This window comes from Henckelia pumila, chromosome 4 (genome assembly GCF_033568475.1).
Source record: "Henckelia pumila isolate YLH828 chromosome 4, ASM3356847v2, whole genome shotgun sequence".
In the NCBI taxonomy this organism is placed as follows: domain Eukaryota; kingdom Viridiplantae; phylum Streptophyta; class Magnoliopsida; order Lamiales; family Gesneriaceae; genus Henckelia; species Henckelia pumila.
This window is the reverse complement of record NC_133123.1, coordinates 181,673,587-181,695,054: the sequence shown is the minus strand read 5'-3', so window position 1 is coordinate 181,695,054 and position 21,468 is coordinate 181,673,587. Positions and strand designations below refer to the sequence as shown.

General features: G+C 37.5%; 4 protein-coding genes across 5 annotated transcripts; 2 read left to right on the top strand and 2 right to left on the bottom strand.

Annotated features, from left to right (window-relative positions):
* Nucleotides 1-365: 365 nt before the first annotated feature.
* On the bottom strand, nucleotides 366-1,247 carry LOC140862394 (uncharacterized). The gene has a single exon (XM_073265415.1). It carries the CDS (start codon nucleotides 1,245-1,247, stop codon nucleotides 366-368), a length of 882 nt encoding a protein of 293 aa, XP_073121516.1.
* A 4,188-nt stretch (nucleotides 1,248-5,435) lies between these two features.
* On the top strand, nucleotides 5,436-12,051 carry LOC140862392 (F-box/FBD/LRR-repeat protein At5g56420-like). The gene is made up of 5 exons (XM_073265412.1): nucleotides 5,436-5,514; nucleotides 5,620-6,254; nucleotides 9,146-9,286; nucleotides 9,542-9,831; nucleotides 12,015-12,051. The coding sequence occupies exons 1-5, from the start codon at nucleotides 5,436-5,438 to the stop codon at nucleotides 12,049-12,051; spliced, it is 1,182 nt and encodes a 393-aa protein (XP_073121513.1).
* LOC140866084 (putative F-box/FBD/LRR-repeat protein At1g66290) lies at nucleotides 11,877-14,552 on the top strand. 2 transcript variants are annotated; one of them, XM_073270964.1, is made up of 5 exons: nucleotides 11,877-11,969; nucleotides 12,310-13,101; nucleotides 13,189-13,277; nucleotides 13,828-13,971; nucleotides 14,160-14,552. In XM_073270964.1, exons 2-5 carry the CDS (start codon nucleotides 12,327-12,329, stop codon nucleotides 14,463-14,465), a joined length of 1,314 nt encoding a protein of 437 aa, XP_073127065.1. In that variant the 5' UTR covers nucleotides 11,877-11,969; nucleotides 12,310-12,326; the 3' UTR covers nucleotides 14,466-14,552. The 2 variants fall into 2 exon arrangements, with proteins under 2 accessions (XP_073127065.1, XP_073127064.1); XM_073270963.1 differs by having other exon boundaries at nucleotides 12,310-13,277.
* A 790-nt stretch (nucleotides 14,553-15,342) lies between these two features.
* LOC140866540 (uncharacterized) lies at nucleotides 15,343-18,569 on the bottom strand. Its single transcript, XM_073271557.1, has 4 exons — nucleotides 18,139-18,569; nucleotides 17,990-18,050; nucleotides 17,713-17,857; nucleotides 15,343-15,739 (listed from the first exon to the last, which is right to left on the bottom strand). The coding sequence occupies exons 1-4, from the start codon at nucleotides 18,374-18,376 to the stop codon at nucleotides 15,491-15,493; spliced, it is 693 nt and encodes a 230-aa protein (XP_073127658.1). The 5' UTR covers nucleotides 18,377-18,569; the 3' UTR covers nucleotides 15,343-15,490.
* Nucleotides 18,570-21,468: the final 2,899 nt, after the last annotated feature.

Sequence of the window (21,468 nt, the reverse complement as noted above, 5' to 3'; positions counted from 1 at the left end):
AAACTGCCTCCCATTGTCGGAGATAATCTTCCGCGGTACTCCAAACCTACATACAATATTCTTCCACAGAAATTTCAGAAATTCTCCTTCAGTAATTCGTGTCAAGGCCTCCGCCTCCACCCATTTAGAGAAGTAATCTATAGCGACCAACAAGAATTTCTTCTGAGCTGGGGCTAGAGGGAAAGGACCCACAATATCCATTCCCCACTGATCGAAAGGACACGCTGCCACGATTCCTTTCATTAACGCCGCTGGCTGATGCTGAAGTCTGTTATGTCGCTGACAACTGTCACAAGAAGTCACCAAAGCTATGGCACCTTTCAAAATATTAGGCCAAAAATATCCTGCTAAAAGAACCTTACGAGCTAGAGAATAAGATCCCAAGTGATTGCCACAACACCCATGTGTATCTCCTTCAGGACATAATGAGCTTCCTTAGGACCCAAACACTTGAGAAGAGGTCCAGAAAATGAATTCTTATAAAGAACTCCCTCCACCATCACAAAGCGGAGACTCCTCTGTTTCAACCGATATGCCTTCTTTGGATCCTTTGGTAACTCGCCCTTCTCCATGTATTCCAAGAGCTCTTTTCTTGAGTCACTCTCTTCCGGAGCTAATGGTGTGAGCTCCGTAGAAGGTGTTAATTCCACTTGTACGACTACCTCTCTGTTTTTCCAGTTATGAAGTGAGCTAGCCATCTTAGCCAGAACATCCGCTTTTTCGTTGCTCTCTCTAGGGATCTGCTCAAACATTACCTCATCAAAGAGGCCCCGAGCTTCCTCTATTGCCTTCATGTACTCTTTTAACTTCTCACTTTTCACCTCGTAAGACCCATTCACTTGCTGAGCTACCAATTGCGAATCAGAATAGAGATGTATCCGGGCTGCCCCAACTTGCTTAGCTGCCCGAAGGCCAATTAACACAGCCTCATATTCTGCCTCATTATTGGAAGCTCGAAAATCCAACCTGACTGCCAATCGGATCTCATCTCCCTGAGGGGATATCAGAAGCACCCCCACTCCACATCCTTCGCTGTTAGAAAAACCATCAACATACACTTTCCATAAGCCCTGCCCTTCCATATGTTTTGTTTCGGCTAAAAAATCAGCCAATGCTTGAGCTTTAATCGCTGCTCTTGGTTCATACTGAATATCATACTCACTGAGTTCAGTAGTCCACTTCACCAATCGTCCCAAAATGTCAGCGTGAGTTAATATCCTTCCCATGGGACTATTGGTTAACACCATAATAGGATGTGAGAGAAAATAAGTTCTGAGCTTCCGGGCCGTCATAACAAGTGCAAGTGCCAACTTCTCGACCTCTGAATATCGGAGCTCAGCACCCTTGAGAGCATGTGAGAAAAAGTAGATAGGATGTTGAGCCGCTCCCTCCTGCCTAATGAGTACCGAACTGACCGCTCCCTCCAAAGCTAAGAGGTAGATGTATAACGGTTCACCCGGAACTGCCTTAGCCAATACAGGAAGTTCGGATAAATAATTTTTAAGTCCTCAAACGCCTTCCCACATTCAGCATCCCACTCAAACTTCTTAGCTTTCCGAAGAACCTTAAAGAAAGGTAAACTTCTATGAGCTGATCTGGATATGAACCAAGATAGAGCTGCTATCCTTCCTGCCAACCTCTGAACTTCCCGCAGATTTCGAGGATGAGACATGGATCGGATAGCTTGCACTTTCTCGGGGTTAGCTTCCATCCCTCTCTCAGTCACCATGTATCCCAAAAACTTGCCTCCTCTTACTCCAAACACACATTTTTCAGGATTGAGCTTTATTTCGTAGGACCTGAGCGTGGCAAAGGTCTCCCTCAAGTCGGTCATCAAACCTGCATCATCCTGGGATTTTACCAGGATATCATCCACATAAACCTCCACATTTCGGCCAATCTGGGAGGCAAACACCCTATCCATGAGCCTCTGATAAGTAGCCCCTGCATTTTTCAAACCAAAAGGCATCACTCTGTAACAGAAAGTTCCATGAGAGGTAGTGAAACTTACTTTATCCTGATCTTCCTCTGCCAACGGAATTTGATGGTACCCTTGATAGGCATCCATGAAACACAAATACTGATGACCTGCCGTAGAATCAACCAACTGATCAATTCGAGGCAGTGGATAGCAATCTTTTGGGCATGCCTTATTTAAGTCTCGAAAATCAACACACATCCTCCATTTTCCTGAACTCTTAGGGACAAGGACCACATTTGACAACCAAGTAGGAAACTGGACTTCCCTAATATGACATGCCTTAAGGAGTTCATTCACCTATTTCTTAATAACCTTATACTTTTCAGGCCCAAAGTGTCTCTTTTTCTGTTTTACCTGCTTCGCTCCCGCGAAAATATTGAGCCGATGAACCATAACGTCAGCACTAACCCCTGTGAGCTCTGAAACAGACCAAGCAAAAACATCTTTGTTCTCCTTCAAGCAATCAATCAAGATTTGCCTCATTGAAGAGCTGAGATCAGCGGCTAACTTCACCATCTGAGCTCCAGGACTTAGCTCTACTTTCTCATGATCTTCTTCAGACATTAAAAATACCTTTTGACCCAACACCCTTGGTGCTCGGCCTATCAAAACCATTCCTACTTCCCTCCTAATTCTCTTTGCATCAACCTTAACTTCATTCACATAACACAAACATGCTGCCTTTTGATCACCCCTAACAACCCCTCCTTCTTTTCCACTTGGGAACTTCAATTTCTGGTGGTAGGTGGAAGCCACAGCTCGGAAATCACTCAGGGCAGGACGTCTCAATATTCCATTGAAAGAAGATGGGGCATCCACCACTGTAAAGCAAGCCATTTTGGTTACTCTCTGCTCTCCACTCCCAAAGGACAAGGGGAGCACTATCTGTCCCAACGGTTGCAGAGCATGACCCGTGAACCCATACAACTCTGTGGTGATTGGGTCCAACTCAAATCCTTCCAATTTCATTTGGTCCAGAGTTTCTTTAAAGATAATGTTTACTGAACTCCCAGTATCCACAAAGATACGAGCCACGTCATAATTGGCTATGGTCAAGGTGACCAAGAGGGGATCATTATGAGGTAACACCACATCCTTTAAATCTTCCCTTCCAAAACTGATGTTCGGATCAGTGGGACAGCTGAGCTGAGAATTTACCTCAAAATTTTCCAACCTACGCCCGTGAGCTTTGCGAGCCCTTCCCGAATCTCCATCCGTACTACCCCCTGAGATCATATGGATAACACCCCGATTGGGATGATTTGCAATTTGCTGCACCCTATCTCCTTGACCATTTTGAGGAGCTCTTCCTTGATGATCACCTTGATTCTCTCTAACTTCATTCCTTTGATTCCTCCATTGGGGAGCTCGGCCTTGGCAAGGAGGATTTGCCCTTCGAGTAAGCTCAGCTCTGATTCGAGGGTCATCATACATGATCCTTTGAACCTCCTCACCTAGCCTCTGACAATCATTGGTGATATGCCCATACTCCTGATGAAAATCTCAAAACTTGTCAGATGGCGGTAACCGCGGGCCTTTCTCAGCATTACGGGGCCTCACAAGTGCTTGTCTATCCTCACATACTTGCATTTCCTTCTCCAGGCTTACCGAGAGTGGTACATAGGGGTAGGGTCCTTTGACCCTGTTCATCTCTTCTGCAACCATCTTCCTTCCTCCTTCTGTCTTCCCCTCTGCCTTTGCTCCCACCTTGGCACTGAGCTTACTCCCAGATGTTCCTTCCTGTCTCCTCTGCCTCTGTGCATCCTCCAAATTCACGTACTTCTCAGCTCGACTAAGGAGCTCATCATAAGTCAAAGGAGGCTTCTTGACCAAGGATCTGAAAAACTCTCCTCCTCTAAACCCTTGAGTGAAAGAGTTGACCAAGGTGTCAGCAGTGGCAGCAGGTACTTCCAGAGCTGCTGTATTGAAGCGCTGAACATATTCCCGCAATGGTTCCACCTCAGATTGCTTCATATTGAACAAACTGAGAGAAGTCTTCAAATATCTCTTGCTACTTGCATATTGGTGTAGAAAAGCTGAGCTAAAGTCATTGAAACTCTGAATACTACCAGGCTGTAAAAGGTTGAACCATTGCTGGGCTGACCTTACCAGAGTAGTGAGGAAGACCCGACATTTAATTGCATCTGAATATCTATGCAGCAAGGCTGCATTTTCAAATCTCCCCAAATGTTCCTCTGGATTTGAGCTCCCGTCATATTCCCCTAAAGTAGGCTGCTTAAAATTTGCAGGGAGTTCTTCATCTAGAATAGCCCGAGCAAAAGGACTTTCCCTCTGTATAGGCCCAGGCCGACCTCCGACTTGCCGACCGAGTCTCCTGATCTCTTCCCACACCGCATCCATTGGGTTTGGCTGACCCACGGGAGGAGGTGGTGGATTTTGACCCATGGCCGCTTGCACCGTTTGAGTGATGAACTGGCTGAGCTGATCTACGGTCATATCCGCCACATTTCCTCTTCTCCTTCCTCTTCCTCTTCCTGCCATATCTACGTCTTAGCTTGAATTTCCCACAGACGGTGCCAATTGATATACCTCAATAAAGTGATCTCCTTGGATGAGCTGAAGAAGCTCCTCCAAATAAAAGATGAACTGCTGCTGACCTGAAACCACTAACAAGAGTGTTAAGGGGAGCCGGAAGGTGTTCCGGCGTATCCCCTCCGACGCTCAAGTCAGATGCTAGGATAGCGAAAATATAGAGAGTGGTGTGTGCACACGAGTGAAAATTTAGGATCCAAATAATGAAAGTGAACCTGGTATTTATAGGAGAGGGCTCCGGGTTTAGCGCCTACTTTCCTTATCAAGAATCCGCGAATCCTGGGATCACAATCCCGAATATTTAGGCTGAGATCTCGTCCGAATCTTGTCGGTCAAAGGAAATAACAATACACTTAATCTGAGCTGAACAGTCATCATGAGGATGCTATATTGTTGCTCTCCCTGAGGTCATATGGAAAAGGGGTGAGTAAGTTATTGCTGAACCCCTGAACTCCACCTGAACACTGATCCTAACATCTTAGCTAGCTTATCAAGGTTATTCAACCCCTCTACTAAGCTAACTCCCTACTGACATCGGGGCTGAGATGAACTCCAGAGCTCCCAACCCAAGTTGGAGAGGATGGTGAAAGAATTTGGCTGAGCTCCCGAGCTCCCGAGCCGAGCTGGAGGTGATGGTGGAGGAGTTTGACTGAGCTCCCGAGCTCCCGAGCTGAGCTAGACATTACAATGGGAGACCTTGGCCGAGCTCCCGAGTTCCCAAACTCCCGACCTGAGCTGACCCCCCAGACAATTCTGGCTAGCTAAAGATTGATCTTTACCTTAGGGTCATCTATGAGCTGAGGTGATTTCCTCTTCCGGGTATCAATAGGATTTGGGTATTTTTAATTAGTGACTGAGTTTTGCATTTTCTTTAATATGTCTTCAGGCTGACTTTAAAACAATGGAGGAAAGCATTAAGAAACCAAGAATGACTGAGGCGGATAACAATGACAAAGACATCATTAGTAACTTGCCTGAAAGTATTATCAGTCGAATTCTTTCTCTCGTGCCAACAAAGGCTGTTCTTTGAACTTGTGTTCTGTCCAAGGACTGGGAATATAAATGGACTTATACTCAAAGTATAGATATCGATGACAGAGAGCGGTTTTCGCTTAAAACGGCTAGGAAGACGAGTTTCGTTAACTTTGTGGATAGAATTTTCATTCTTTCTCGGCCGTTGCAATTAAAAAGAGTTCGCCTTCTGTGTCGACAAAAATACGGCGAACGTCGCATGATGACATGGATATCAGCTGCATTAATGAGAAACGTTGAGGATCTGGAAATAGTTTATGAGTGCAAAGGTGGTGTTATACCCCGCTGCCTTTTTGAATGCAGGCCACTGTCAAAACTGAAGCTACAATTGCCTTCCACATTTAGGCCAGTCCAGAATTGGTTTTCCAACCTTAAAGTTCTGCATCTTGCTACAGTTAGAATTTTAAATGAGCATGATACTAGCCAACTAAAGTTTAGTTTTCCAGTCTTGGAAACGCTTGAACTAATAGATTGCACATGGTCGAAAGTGAATTTTGTGGAAATCAATGCTCCAGCATTAACTGAGTTGAAAGTGTCACAATGCTCGCGTGTTTTTGGTGCCGATCATTGTCATATCAAGATTTCTGGAGCCAAGCTTCAAAAGATGGGTTTTCATTATTATTTTGGAGCAAATTTTGAACTAAGTGAATCCTCAGTTTTTTCTGCAATTGTTGATCGGCGTCACTATGTATTGTTGGAAAACGGGCGTGTTCCCAGATCAATCACGATTGATACCCGGTGCAGCGGAAGTTTAAAAATTTTATCATGGAACAATTCCATGGTGTGGGCATCAACCGTTCAACGATTAAATTATTTGTGTGTGTAAAATTCAAATAACAATTAATTAAATTTTACCTTCAATCTCGAAGCGAGATTAATGGACACCAACAGAATTAATCTGCTCTTGTTGTCTCTCCCTGGAACCGATGAACTCCTTCAATCAGGTCCACGAATGAGGTTTAAATCCCTCTGACAGATTGCACTAGAAAATCTATCAGAAGTTTTTCTGCGAAGAGATTAAACGAATCTGATTCGTTATTCCTGACTGCAATTCAAAATCACAGACCGGAATTTTCTCTGACAGAGCAAAGGGGGGCGGCCGAAAATATTAGAGAGAGAGCTAGGGTTCGAAAATTTTTTCTCTCAAAATAATGACCTGTTGTGTGTAATTTCTGTACTGCAATAACTTATTTATAATGCAGGCCACTAACACCTTAGGGCCCATTAGTCATAAGTTGAGGCCCGACAAGCAAAGCCCGCTTGTTCAGAAATTAATATAAAATTCATCGTGACTCCGATTGATAAACCGATTTTACCAATGTGCACAGAAACCATTTCTGCACATTTTAAAGTCAAGATAAATTTTCCTGAATCCGAATTCAGTGGTTTCCAAAAATGTCCATCCCTATGTCATTTTAGGAAATCCTACTCCCTTACTCTTATTTAAGAAGTCCAACTCCTTAGTTCATTAAATTTAACTCTTTAAATTTAACTATCTCAACGGGGATTAAAACTCCATTACACTGTGTGACCCTCAATGGTTCAGGGATACAGCTAGCCGTGGGCTCACAACTCCTTGTGACTCGGAACAACACTTTCCGACTTGCCCAACGAATCATGGTAAAGCGCCTAGCAACATCGCCCCATGATTCCCTAGGTATCACTGATAGTGCCTACAAGAACCAGTAGATTTTGGTTAGCGTACAGTACGGTCCCTTCATCCAAATATCCCGATCGAATCAACAACCATTGGTATATCGAGAGTCGCTCAAGATTCGATAACTATGCAATACATCTTGAAGATCAAATTAGTGACATCGCATGTGCTACTAAGAAACCATTTCTTAAATCACATCAAGTACTCTGGCCAGAGATTTGTCACACTAATATCTCCTCAGATCGCATAGGATATCCACACTCGCAAGTATGTGGTGAATCCTTGACAACAATGCATCGACTCCTATATGTGTCGTAACTGTACCCAATCTCGACACCTGATGACCCCCATAGAGTCGGTAAACGAGTCAAAGCACAGCACTAGCATATAGAGTCTCCATGATGTTTCAAGTCGTAAGGACTAATGGTGTACAACCAAAACCGCGGACTTTATCCACTCGATAAGTGATAACCACTTGGAAAGTCCGGATAGGGTAGTTCGATTATTCATCCTATGAATATCCATTTGCATGCTTCGAACATCTCCATGTTCCCTACCAATGAAACGTGGTACTCCGCATCGCAAATGCTAGTCTCAAACTCGAGCGATCCTTATCCTTATTATCGGACGGCTCAATCGACTAGGAACAGTTTAGAATATACAGTGACTATAAGATGTATTTCATGATAGACATCTCCATGTTCTACCACATCTTACATACACTATGGTATATTCAAGGTCTTTATTAAAACAACAATAGTATATCACAATATAACAATATGAAGTAATATAAAGTCATTGCCATTAATAAAAGTGTAAATTACATTAAACAAAAGATTGTTTTTACAAAGAGTCATCAAAGCCCATAGCCTCAAGTTGGCTCACTGGGCACCCACTCTTTCATGTATATCTTCAAGATATGAGGACTAAATTACATGCTCGTGTTTTATTGAAAGGATGCTGAGGTTTGAATCATTTGCAACTATCAAGTTATACCTTGGAGGTTAGTTTATCTAACCATATTCCTTTCACTATATTACAAGGCTCATACATTGTTAGTTGCACAAAATTGTGACTCACCCAATAATAAATGAAATCTGATTGATATAGTTCTTATTTCTTGCTTTAAAACTCTTTAGTATCCGGATCCCCAGCCAAAAAAGCAGGTTCGCCACTTGAGAATTTTGAGATTGTAAAATCTGCTGAAAAATAGAGATTGAATGTTGTTTTGTATCTGAAACAGTGTAACATTTCGAATGTACGTTATTGAAAAACTAGCTGGCTTGTGTTAGTGCAGAAGAAATCTGCATTAGTGTTCGTACAGGAGAAATGAAAGCCTATTCTCAAAACCCAACTAGTCCAAGTAACTGCAGAAACATTATTTTGCTGAATGAACAAATAAAACCACCGAACACATTTATTTGGCTACTGTGCTAACTCCTAATATCCAACAGCTTGCTGTCAGCAAGACTATACCTGCATAACATATATATGTATAAGATTGAAGGATCTGGTGGAGAATTTGAGGTTTATATTATGTCAGTAACTTGATTTTGATTACAACTTTCCTCCCCACTCAATAATTTACGCGGCAGCTAGCTATAGCTTTGTGATTCAATGAAACATTGAATTTAATGAAGCCATTTTTACATTAATTGTAATATTTATTTTCGGTTAATATTAAGTCCAAATTGCTCAAAAATCCCCAATGCAAACATGTTTTATTTTGCACTCCCTAGCCACTTTTTTGTACCACAATTTTTGTTAATTTGTACCACATCTTGTATGGTTTTGTACCACATCTTGTATTGTTTTGTACCACATTTTATGACTAGGGACCTCAAAGCAAAACATGTTTGCATTTGGGGATTTTTGAGCAAATTGCCCTATTATTAACTGCAATATTCATTTATTTGTGATAGGAAATCTCCCAGTCAAAACAAGGGCCTCCACTTCCTATATTTAATCTGCTGAAACGACTAGAGTGTACTATACTCGTCATTGAAGCATTTCTGGAGTTTCTTCATTTGGCGCCATTTCTTGAATGGATCAAGTTAGACGTGGTAAGTTTGTGACTTCCTTTCTACTGACTACTGTCCACCTTCTCTCTGGAGAAGATGTTAGGGTGGATCCAGCATTTGCTATGAGCTACATTTTTTTTTTTTTTTTTTTTTTTTTGTGTCTTTATCCAATACAAAGCAGAACTCGATTTCAATTATAAATTTTTAAAATTTGTCCCTCGTGATTTTTTTTTAATTTTTATCCTTCTTTGTCTTTTGAGATAACACTTCTCAAAGTTTATTATCTTCCTTTTACAGCGCGATCTGCATTTTTATGACTACGATTCGGTGGAATCAATACCATCATGCATTGTGTCTCACCTTAAGGAAGTCGAGTTTTGTGGATTTAAGGGGGAGAGACCACATGTTCGTCTGGCAGATTTTTTGTTGAAAAATGCGGTGGAGCTGAAGAAAATGTCCGGGCTCTCTAGGAAGAGATCTGTAGAGGGACAAGAGGGAATTGGTTTTTGGGCTAATCTGAGGAAGGTGTTTAGGGATGGTGATTTTAAGGTGGATTCTTGGGTAAAAAATATGGATGATTTTAAACGGTATGTTTAGATGAAAAACAAAGTAACTGACGTATATTCGATCCAGCAATTTAATCACTTTTTTAAATGATAAATTTTCGTGCATGGATTTGATTTTTAATAGATTGTTTATTGAATTTCATAGAGACAGATAGAGTCTCACACAAAATTTCATGGCTTTTGCAGATATTTTGTTAGATTTTTTATAGACCGTTGTTAACTTTTTCATTTAATTTTGTACATTTAACTATATATATATATATAATATGTTAGTATTTTTTGTATTGATTTCTTTAATCTAATAATTATTTGACACATATAGCATCATCAATTTAAAACAAGTTTTTTTATATTTTTATGCAAATAAATTTTACTTATATTTACATGGGCTTAATCCTTGAATGTATATGTATATATTTGTGGGTTTGTGATTGTTTGTATGTTAAATAAAAAATGTGTCCTTGTATTAAATCAGCAGCTTTGTGTATGAATTCCCTGAATTGATAAGATATATCTTCATGTGAAATAAAAAATTAAAAATATTATTTATCATCATTTAAATAACTTATTTTTTTCGGACTAATTGAGAATACTAAAAAAATAAAAAAAAATCAATTTAACAAAATTAGTAAATATTTAAATTTTATTTATTAAAAAATTATTATTACTTTTAATTTGATTTTCTTATATGCAGTGTAGTGATTGTATAATAGCATATTGAATTGACGTTTAGACAGGACTCTAGTTATCATTTTCTGTTGTTGGGTTGCTAGATGTTGAGCCATTGCCTGAGCTTCAGCACGAGATGTTGTCTCCTCCATCAGAGCTTTCAGAGCCTCGATTGTGATAAAAAAAAAAAAAAAAACTCTTGTTGCTGGTGGGGAGCGGGAGATAAACGTCTTTGATCGCTTGGTGATATGAACTGTGTGTGATTACAGTAATTAGGTGTCGGGTTCCCACAGACGATGCCAAGCTAATATAGCCAAAAGATATATTAAGTCAAACTTGTTCATAAGCAAAACTTTGCAAGTGTAGAAATTTTAAAATAATATTTTCGACGACCCGACTCAAAATCTTACAAAAATATTTTAAATATTAATTAATACATATATACACACATATATTTGTATACAACGGATAAATTATATATTCAAAAATAATATATATTAAAAAATATTTATAATTATACAATAAAATGATATAAAATAATGTTTTCCACTTTATCTATGTTATGATATTATCATTTATATTAATATAATTACAATCAATAAATAAGAATACATAACCGAAATATAATTTATTATATTTATAAAATATTATAAAATAGATATTTTATATTTAAATATTTAATTAAAATACAATTAAAAAAATCAAAATTTATCATAAATGTCTAAACTAAGTACAAAAGTTTTTGAGACAATCATAATTGTGAAAATCGAGACAATAAGCAAGATTCACGTGATAATGTGTTGTTTCGATCTCCATTGACTTTCGATTTTTTTTCAAAGATATTATATATATTTATATATCTGTGTGTGTGTGTTTCTTTTCATTTGTGATATAAAAATTTCATGTTGAATACTTTTTTGGATGCATGATATATAATTTTCTTTTTACAGTATAGTAAATATGAATTTATTTTTACAATTTTAATCAATAAAATAATTTTAAAAGATCAAGTATGCATCTAATTGAATTTAATAACAATATTGGACTTGAAAAAAATTTAAATGACAAAATTGACTTTTGTGTTTAATCATATATCAATTAAAATCATTTTCAATATTTTGTGTATCAAATTGACATTTTATCAATAATTCATGTACCAGATAATTTTTACGCTTTTAATAATTTATTTAGAATTTAGATTATGACATGAATTTCCTACCTATCGAATAGCTATATATAAAATAAAAACTAAATATTTTTATTTTTATAAAGTTCCATGGTTCTATATTTCAATAAATAAAATGTAATTCATTTTTCTTTTATTTATTTTTTAATTTTTTTTTGGGAAGGTAAATTATATACACAAATTCGGAATTCAAAACTGTAATCCCAGCCCACTCAAGTTTTACATTTATCATTGGAACCTCCAAAGTTTCTCATAGCAATGGGGGCTGTGACCGACTCCGGGTGAATCGACGCCAGTTCGCCGGGTAAAAGTGAAAAATCATATGATTTATGGGTTTTTTTTCCCGTAGGTTTTTGGTTTTATCTGTTGACGTTCTTGTGTATTAGGATTCATGTGTTGAATTTTACCCAACAGTGGAAATGGGGGTGTTGTGGGTACCTTTGTTTGAGGGGAAAAAACGGTTTCTTTTTTATATATTTGTAAGAAATTTGATTAAAAATACGAATTTGTCCAAAATGCGTTGTATGCTGCCTGCCTCGCTTGTACCATTTTGTGAAATTCTTGGCTTGGGGAATGGTAGAATGTGCATTTTTAGTCCCATTGTTCGATTAGTGACGGAGTTCTGATTTTCTTTGATACATCAGGTTGACTGATAGAAATAATGGAGGAAAGCATTCAAGTTGGCAGCAATGAGGATAAGAAACCAAGAACGACTTATGTAGAAAACGGTGGCGAAGACATCATTAGTGATTTGCCTGAAAACATTATTAGTCGGATTCTATCTCTCCTGCCCACGAAGGATGTTATTCGAACTTGCGTTCTGTCTAAGGATTGGGAATATAAGTGGACTGGCATTGACAACATAGACATCAATGATAATGAGAGGTTTTCGCTTAAGACGACTAGGAAGACTAGCGTTGTAAACTTTATGGACAGGATCTTCATTCTATCTCGGAATTCAAAGTTGAAAAGATTTCATTTCATGTGTCAGCAGAAGTACGACGCTCGTCGCATGATAACATGGATATCTGCTGCTTTAATGAGGGACGTGGAGGATTTGGAAATAGTTTATAAGTATGAAGGTGTTGTGATACCTCGTTGCATTTTTGGCTGTGTGTCGTTGACCAACTTGAAGCTACAATTACGTTGCACTTTCAGACCAGTCCGGAATTGGTTTTCCAACCTTAAAGTTATGTGTCTTGCTGAAGTTGATATCGTAAATGAGCATGCCCCCGATACTACCCAACTTACATTTAATTTTCCGGTCTTGGAAACATTTAAACTATATAAATGCAATTGGTTGAAAGTGAATTTTGTGCAAATCAATGCTCCAACTTTAACTAAGTTCTACGTAGAACAGCACTCTGATCAAGCTGAAGTAGATAACTTCCAGATCAAGATTTCTGGAGCCAAGTTCCTGAAGTTTGAATTCTATGGTAATTTTCTAGGAAATTTTGATCTAAGTGCATCGTCAGTGTCTTACGCTGCAGTTGATTTTCGTGATTATGCGCATGATCTTCAAGGAATTAGAAAGAATGGATTACACGCTCGTCTCTTGTTGAAAGGATGCTCGGATTTGAATCATTTGCGACTGTCAGGTGAAATCGTGGAGGTTAGTTACTCAGTTTACCTAAACATACTAATGTCGTTATAATATTATATTACGTGTTTGGTATTTGTTGGTTATCACAGAATTGTGTCTCACCGAAATTAAATGAAATCGAATTGATGTAGTTTCTACTTCCTGCATTCAAACTCTTTGGCATCATGATCCCTAGCCCCAAAAGATTAAATGTTAAGAAGGGGGCTTGACTGATTGATAATTTTTAGATTGTAAGATCGAGTGGATGCTGAAAAATAGGTCTCGAAATGATTTCTTGGGTCTGGAACATTGATAACCTTTCCACAGGTAATGAAAAACGAGTTGGCTTACTATTGACGAGATTATAACTCCATAACATTTATATATGATTGCCTGAAGATCTTGTATTCGGTATTATTTTTAAGAGCAAGGGTCTGGTGGAGACTTCGGTTTATATTACGTCCGTGACTTGAATCTTGTTAACTTATGAGGCAGCTAGCTATAGTTTTTTGGTTTAATGGAATATGAAATTGAATAAACCTTATTTTCATTGACTATAACATTTGTTTATTTGTGATAGGCGATGGCCAAATCGAACCAAGGTCCTCCACTTCCTAAACTTAATATGCTGAAACGTCTGGAAATTTTTACAAAATGCAGCAACGAAGCATTTTTAGAGTTTCTTCACTCGACGCCATCTCTTGAATATATCTGGTTAGATATGGTAAGCTTTTCAAGACCATTCTGCTATCCGCCTTGACCATGTCGTTTCATTCATCCAAGTGCAAAGTAAAATTAAATTTCAAGTATAATTTTTTAAATATGACCCTCCTCCTCCCTGTTCTTATTTTCATCCCTTTTGTTTCTTTCATAATACAACCCGTGTTATAGTTTATTATCTTCATTGTACAGTGGCTGTGGAATGATTATGACTATGATTCGGTGGAAGCGATACCATCATGTATTGCGTCTCAACTTATTGAAGTCGAGTTTAATATGTTCAAGGGTGAGCGGTCACATATTCATCTGGCAGATTTTTTGTTGAAGTATGCTGTACGACTAAAGAAAATGTCAGGGCTCTCGAGAAAGAGATCTGAGGAGAGACGAGTTGAAAAGAACTTTTGGGCTAGACTGAAGAAGGTATTTGGGGATGGTGATTTTGAACTGGATTCATCAATTAAAAATATGAGAGATTTTGAACGTTTGTTTGGACAATAAATCATGTAATCTTGTTTTTGGTTGGAAAATTATGCAATAGATGCGAGTAATCGAACATTTGCTGATTTACCAATAGAAATATAGTGATCGAGCATTCGTTGATTTATCAATTATCAATAGTAGTTGTTAGTGATAACGGTTCAGTTTCAAGTTTTGAAATCGTACAATGATGCCGGCAATATGATAAAATTATTGCTCAACAATAATATTCTTGTCAATCGTTATACCAATTTATGTGAATCAAATCAAAGGCGTGACAATACAAATTGAAGAATTGCGCATTTTCAATTTCACAAAGGCGATAATAATGCAATTTCAATTTTTTTAAAATTTTAAATCGTGTATGAGTCTCGCAATATTTAAACCATATATATGTATCCATTATTGCAATCATAGAGTTTGTCAAATGAATGCATATTAAAACTTCAAAACCATGCTTACGAGATTCTTTACTATCATGTTCCACGGATGATAATGGTTGCGAGATTTAATTTAATTTTTTTTAAAAAAATAGGGATAATTGTGTTCATAGTAGACATTCGATCAACGTAGATTTCGTCTCTATGTTATTTCATATGTTTTTCTCCCCATATATCATGGATAAATCTTATCATTTAAATCCACCAAGCACGTGTGCTCCCCAAAAGTGTATGACCTGACAACATCAAATGATTGAAAGGGCATGGGGTGAATTACTTCAGGTACATGACGATGTTTGTAGTTCATCTTATACCAAGATCTCAATTGAAGAGAAAATCTCGGATTCGATACTCAAATTTACTCAGTTGTAAACCTCACCCTCAATATATGATATGACAAACACGTACCATTAAGAGCAAAAATATCAGTTTATAAAAGCCAATTAAGAGAGAGCCTCTAAGAAACCAATCAACTTGAATACTTGATCCTCCAACTCAGAAAATAGGTGATCTCAATGTCAATCATACCCAAATTATTAAAAATTAAATAGGAGAGAAAAAATAATAACAAAAAATGGTACTCTAAAAATACAACCACATCATCACTCAGGTCCCCATAGCCATCAAGAATTCACCTTCACAAACAACATCACCTCCAACATATGCTTTTCCTTCCATCTTCGCAATTCCAAAGCGTCTCTGAAGCTTCACAAGGTTCATTCTCATCACTATGGTGTCTCCTGCAACGACGGGCTTCCTGAATCTAACTTTGTCGACTCCAGCAAAGAAAAAATTATCTTTCGAGCCTCCTACTTCTGGTTGCAGCATAACCAATCCACCAACCTGAGCCATGGCCTGAGTCCAAAAGTAATCGCATATATATCACTTCTAGTACAAATACAAGCTTTGAGAAACAAAAGCCCCCAGGAAACACGTGCTCGTGTGAAAAAGTAGACGTTTTAGCAGTCAAATACTATTCCAAGTTGCGTCAAACAACAAAAGAAAGCTACTAGACTAAACAAGAAGTTGAAAATCACTTTCAAAGATATTTCTTTTCATCGCACAATTGCAAGGAAGCATTCTATAACAATCGGAATTGTGGATCATGTTTTTGCAAGATTATTCATCATAGAGTTCGAAAGTAAGTAACGAGAAGGGTATACCTGGGAATGCTACAGTCAATACATGAAGAAATCCAAGCCCAATGGGATACGTGCTAAAAATATGCTTTAACGTTTAAACAGGGTGGAAGCAGAGAGGAAACACCAAAAAGTAAGATAAAAATTTGAAAGCCAGCACGATTTTCTTCTGTTGGTTACCATCAAGAAACTGAGCTTCGAAAAAGTTGTGAGAATAATGCATCCATTGGTTAGATGATGCAGGTTTGATTCCTGCTACCCGCTTATTTCCCTTTATTCTAAATATTCTATATTCCAATAGAATTATATTCTAGAATATATGTAATTATAGTACTAGAATATATATAATTCAAGTAATAATTAGGATTGATTAATCGTTAAATATAGAATTCAAAAACTTATCTAATACACAATACAGTACGACTTTTTTTGTTTTCATTTTTTCATTAGCAGACACGGTCCTCCTAACTTTCTATTCAATTTTTCCTAACATTGCACGACTTTCATATACAATTAAGAGTAATAGTTGTTCCATTTTTAAACTAAATCTGGAAATTAAAACTTCAAAACCTAGATGTCAAGGACAAGGAAATAACAGAAGTAAACTTGGGTGCAGCTCTCATTATTATATATTTCAGGGCCAACACATTTCAGGGTTTTTATTTCCTTTCTTCTCCACCACATAAATAGTGATTCTTAAAAACATTTAATAATTCATTTGTTTTTTTCTCAATCCATTGCATCTTAGAGAATAACACACACCCCAACAATGCCAAAATCTCCAGCTCAAAATCCTTTATCTTCAGGCTTAAGCCACCATATGTATTTCTTGGAGCACATAACTATGCTATGGCTGACCAATATACGGCCATAAAGTACATAATCAATCCCCATTGTTTCAAGTTTTCGACAAAATTTACAATCATAGTCTATCAATTGGCCTACAGAGTGTTTTCATTCATTACATTTACAACATCTGTTTTCTTGAGCTTCCTCAGTTGTCTACTATATTTTTTACTCATTGAATTTGTATACAGATATTGGGCCACATGATATTGAACCATCCACTGATCAAACTGACACCACAGATAAATAAATGTCATGCTCAATGGTTATTATCATCATTCGATCTACTTGTTTTTGTGTGAGAGAGAAAGAGAAATAGCAAGAGATTAGAAATGAAATAGCAAATGCATGAAAAACGAAAAGGTCATGACTATGGGATTAGAGGTAGCTTCAGGAGATTTCATCCACACATGAACAACAGTTTTTCTTCTTTTTCTCCCCATTAGCTTATTGGGGAAAAAATGTACAATTAATGTTCAAACTTATCAGACAACACCAAAAGCCGGCAATCTCCACTAGCCACTTTTTCCGCTAATAGAGGAGCTTCATGTGAGCAACTTTAGTATCTAAGGGAGGGCGCTAAGACATGAATAATTCACCTCGACACGAATTTGAAATAAAGACTCCAAAAACAAAGGTCAGCTCGCTCCTCACATCATCATAGTTGATTATCAGAACCTCGAAACACATGCCATCAATTGCGATTGTACCATCCGAAACCAATTTATTAGCAATGAAAAAACAGCCATGATAACAACATGAAGCCAAAAATCTAAACTTGGAATAGATCCAAGGAATTCATGTGATGAACTATAAAAAAATTAACAAAAATGAATTGCTCACCTCAACCATGAGCACTCCAGGCATAATTGGCCTCTTGGGAAAATGACCAGGAAAGAAATTATCATTTATCGTCACATTCTTGATAGCCACAGCTGATACACCTGGATTGTATTCAATAACTCTATCCACCAGCAGAAAGGGAAACCTACAACAACATAAAAGATAAAAACCATATGAAATATCAAACAAAAAAAAAAACAAATCTTCTGGCAGATTATAAAAAAAATGCAATAATTACACAACAAGGTAACCAAAAAAATTAAGAAATTTCATGAACCGGTGAGGTAAAATTTCCCGAATCTGGTTAATGTCCATGACTGTCGGAAATGATGGGTACTCTGAAAAAATTAAAAACAAACCGGCGGTCTAAGTAATAACAAACACGAAAGGCGACAAAAGAAACGAGAATAAGATCAAGATTCATACTCAATTCAATGGGGGTTTCATCCGCTGAGATGATATCTCCAGAAGAAGCGCAGTTGGCGATAAAACCTTTGTGGGGCCTCCTAAAATGGGCGGAAACGACGTGGGATCCGGAGAAAAGAGCAGCTTGCTTAACAGAAACAGAGAAAGGCGAAGCATTTGCAGTACTTCTCCTGGAAATTGACGACTGCGAAGGAGCGAGGGTGGTGAGGAAACTTTGGGACAAAACTGAGGACGACATTGTCAAGTGATTGCGAGTATTGATGGAGAGAAAATGGAATGCAATGGTATAAATCGAAAGGGGCGAAGCAAACGAGGTCGAAATTCTAGTGTAGTTTGCTTTGGAAGGTGAGAGGGAGAGAGAAGGGCGAGGCGAACACCACGAGAACGAGAGCTTACGTACGGTACATAAAAACAACGTTAATTCTTTTTAGAGAATCATGTAGTTCTAGTGTTTAGTTCAATATCATAAATCCAAAAGAGAATAACACACGAGTCTTGACTCTAAGGTTTATATGATATTACAACAAAACAAAAGGGAAAATGGGATATCAAAATAATTCAGAAAAAATAAAAAAAACCATAATTGTGACTAAAATTAAACAGTAAAAGGCTACTAGATCACCGGAGAAAACCAAAGGATGGCCTAAGAGAAAACACTTCTACTGAACTAAGGTTAGTCCCTAGACGGAGACCAAACACGAGCAGATGCAACTGTCTGGCACTGATAAAAATAAAATTTATCTTACTTGGGCATCCTCAAAACAACATCACATGGCTAAGAGCTTAAGAAATGAAAGCATGACGTTTAGAACTTTCAACATTTAATGGTTGTTCAGAAAATTCAATCCATTCAGCGATAGATCTAGAAACAATTTCGAGTTCAGAGGTCAATTGTTGTTCAAATAGCCATAAATTCTGAGTTTTCCAAAGCCACCATAAAATATAAACTGAAGCATGTAATCTGTCGGCGTAATGATGTGGCTTTAATGCAATCAAAGAACAGGTGTTCCAAAATCTCAATATCCTCCTGCAGCATTGACAAATAGGATCAACAATGATATGTTTCTTGAACATGTTGCTTTTGGTGGGAAGAATATCATGAAGGCATCTCCAAAGGAAAAACTTATACTTTTCTTGATTTTAAGCTTTCAAGTTTTGGTCCACATAAGTCTTTCTCTCTGCTGATTGTTGCTACTTTTCTGCTTGCAAAGAGTAAGACAATTTAAAGTTCATGAGCATATTGTAAGCAAGTTGGGCAGTGAAGATGCCTTTTTGTGATGATGCTAGATAAATATGTAACTGTTTGCATGATGTTCAATCTGAATCTTGGAAATTTCCTTGATATCATGATCCCAGAAGATTTATTCAATCAGGTCAATATTCCAATCTTTTTTATTTTCCAGTATAAGCTCACTAACCCATTGAAAATTGAAGCTTTCAAGGGTTTTGGGTGCAGTTTTAAAGCCAATACCTTTAGGAAGCCAAGAGAAATCCCAGATTCTCACTGACTTGCCATCCCCTATTTGATACCTGATTCCCAACTCAAGGACATATTTGGCTTTGGACCAACATTTCCATAACCAAAAGGAATTTGGTTTAGGTATAGAAAAAAGAAGACCTCCAAGTATTTAGCTTTGAGAATTTTGCTCACAAAAATATTAGGTTTAGAAATGATTCTCCATAATTGTTTAGCAAGAAAGCATCGTTAAAACATTCAACATTATGGAAACCGATACCTCCCTGTGTTTTTGGGAAAGCCATGTTTTCCCATGATATACAGTGAAATTTAGGCCCACCAGATTCATTCATTCCCCACTAAAAATTGGAAAAAGTTTGACAAATACTCTTGCAAAGTCAAGCGGACAGTTTAAAACAAGACATGTCATAGATAGGAAGAGCCTCAAGAACAACTTTAATGAGCACACCTCTACCTGCAAGACTAAGGAGTGAGATTTTCCAATTACAAATTCGAATTTTAACGACATCAAGCACATATTGAAATACTTATTTTTTGGACCTACCTATAACCATAAAGAGACCAAGATATTTGACTCTTTTATGATCCTTGACATCATTAAAAATTTGACAGATTTCAGCTTTGCATTCCTGAGGACAGTTTTTTCTAAAAATAAATGTAGCTGATTTGTCTAAATTAACACATTGACTGGAAGTTGTACTATATCTGTCTAGGAGAGCTTTTAATAGAAGGGCATGGAAGGGTGTGGCTTTACAAAAGACTAGGAAGTCATCAGCAAAGAAAAGTTGGGAAATGGGGGGCCCAAATTTGCTGATGTTCAGAGGTTTGAATTTTTTAAAAAAAGATGCTTGCAAAAGTAAGTTAGAGAGTGCTTTAGATTTAATAAGAAGAAGGTATGGATACAAGAGATCACCCTGCCTAATACCTTGAGATGGATGAAAAAGCCCTTCACTTGGCCATTGATATTAAATGAAAATGTTGATGAACTCACACATGTCAAGATCCAATCAACAAAATGGTGTGAAAATCCCATTTTCAGCATCATTTATTTAAGAAATGACCATTCTACCTGATCAAATGGTCATGTCCAGTTTAAAAGACATAAAATGATTATTTCCTCATCTCAATCCATTCAAATAATGAAGAAATTCATGAGCAATCACAACATTATCCAAAAATGTGTCTATCAGGGATGAAAGAAGATTGGTTAGCACTAATGCATGAGGAAAGACAGGATTTCAATAAAATTTTGGTTGTCATCCCATATGTGACATTACATAGGCTAATGGGTCTGTAATGAGAAATGCAAGAAGGATTACAGATTTTGGGGATGAGAGTGATGAGGGTATCATTTATATTTTTTAGCATTTTTCCATGTGTGATAAATTTTTAACAGCAGTGCATAAATTAGAGTGGATAATATGCCAAACATATTGGAAAAAGAAATTATTCATACCATCAGGCCCAGGGGTCTTATTATGATGCATTTTTAAACATAGCTAATTTGATTTCTTCATCCTTCCCAGGCAAAACAATTCACTAGTTCATAGAAGCTGTCACAGATTGAGGCATTCCATCAAGGACATCATTATTGATAACATCATTTGAGGAGTGGTAGAGATCCATATAAAAAGTAGAAATCTCCTTCTTGATATCTTCATCATTCTCACAAACCATCCCAATATTTGATAACAATCTCTCAATGCATGAAAAAACCAAGTATTTTTGTCCCCTTCCTTCGGCCATTGAATTCTGGTTTTTTATACCAAAATTGATCTTCCATTTTATAGAATTGATGCATTTTTTGTTTAAGCTCATTCCATTTGTTCCAATCTCTCGATCCCCCTTCTCTA

Bases quoted from the DNA above. Each gene is read 5' to 3' on its own strand.
- LOC140866540 (XM_073271557.1), bottom strand. From the start codon at position 18,376: ATGTCGTCCTCAGTTTTGTCCCAAAGTTTCCTCACCACCCTCGCTCCT. The intron at 18,051-18,138 runs GTATGAATCTTG...TAATTTTTTCAG, and splicing joins TGAAACCCCCATTGAATTGA to AGTACCCATCATTTCCGACA. The intron at 15,740-17,712 runs GTGAGCAATTCA...TTTTGGACTCAG, and splicing joins CTGGAGTGCTCATGGTTGAG to GCCATGGCTCAGGTTGGTGG.
- LOC140862392 (XM_073265412.1), top strand. From the start codon at position 5,436: ATGGAGGAAAGCATTAAGAAACCAAGAATGACTGAGGCGGATAACAAT. The intron at 9,287-9,541 runs GTAAGTTTGTGA...TTCCTTTTACAG, and splicing joins AATGGATCAAGTTAGACGTG to CGCGATCTGCATTTTTATGA. The intron at 9,832-12,014 runs GTATGTTTAGAT...TTTTTCCCGTAG, and splicing joins AATATGGATGATTTTAAACG to GTTTTTGGTTTTATCTGTTG.
- LOC140862394 (XM_073265415.1), bottom strand. From the start codon at position 1,247: ATGGTGTTAACCAATAGTCCCATGGGAAGGATATTAACTCACGCTGAC.
- LOC140866084 (XM_073270963.1), top strand. From the start codon at position 12,327: ATGGAGGAAAGCATTCAAGTTGGCAGCAATGAGGATAAGAAACCAAGA. The intron at 13,278-13,827 runs GTTAGTTACTCA...TATTTGTGATAG, and splicing joins TGTCAGGTGAAATCGTGGAG to GCGATGGCCAAATCGAACCA. The intron at 13,972-14,159 runs GTAAGCTTTTCA...TTCATTGTACAG, and splicing joins AATATATCTGGTTAGATATG to TGGCTGTGGAATGATTATGA.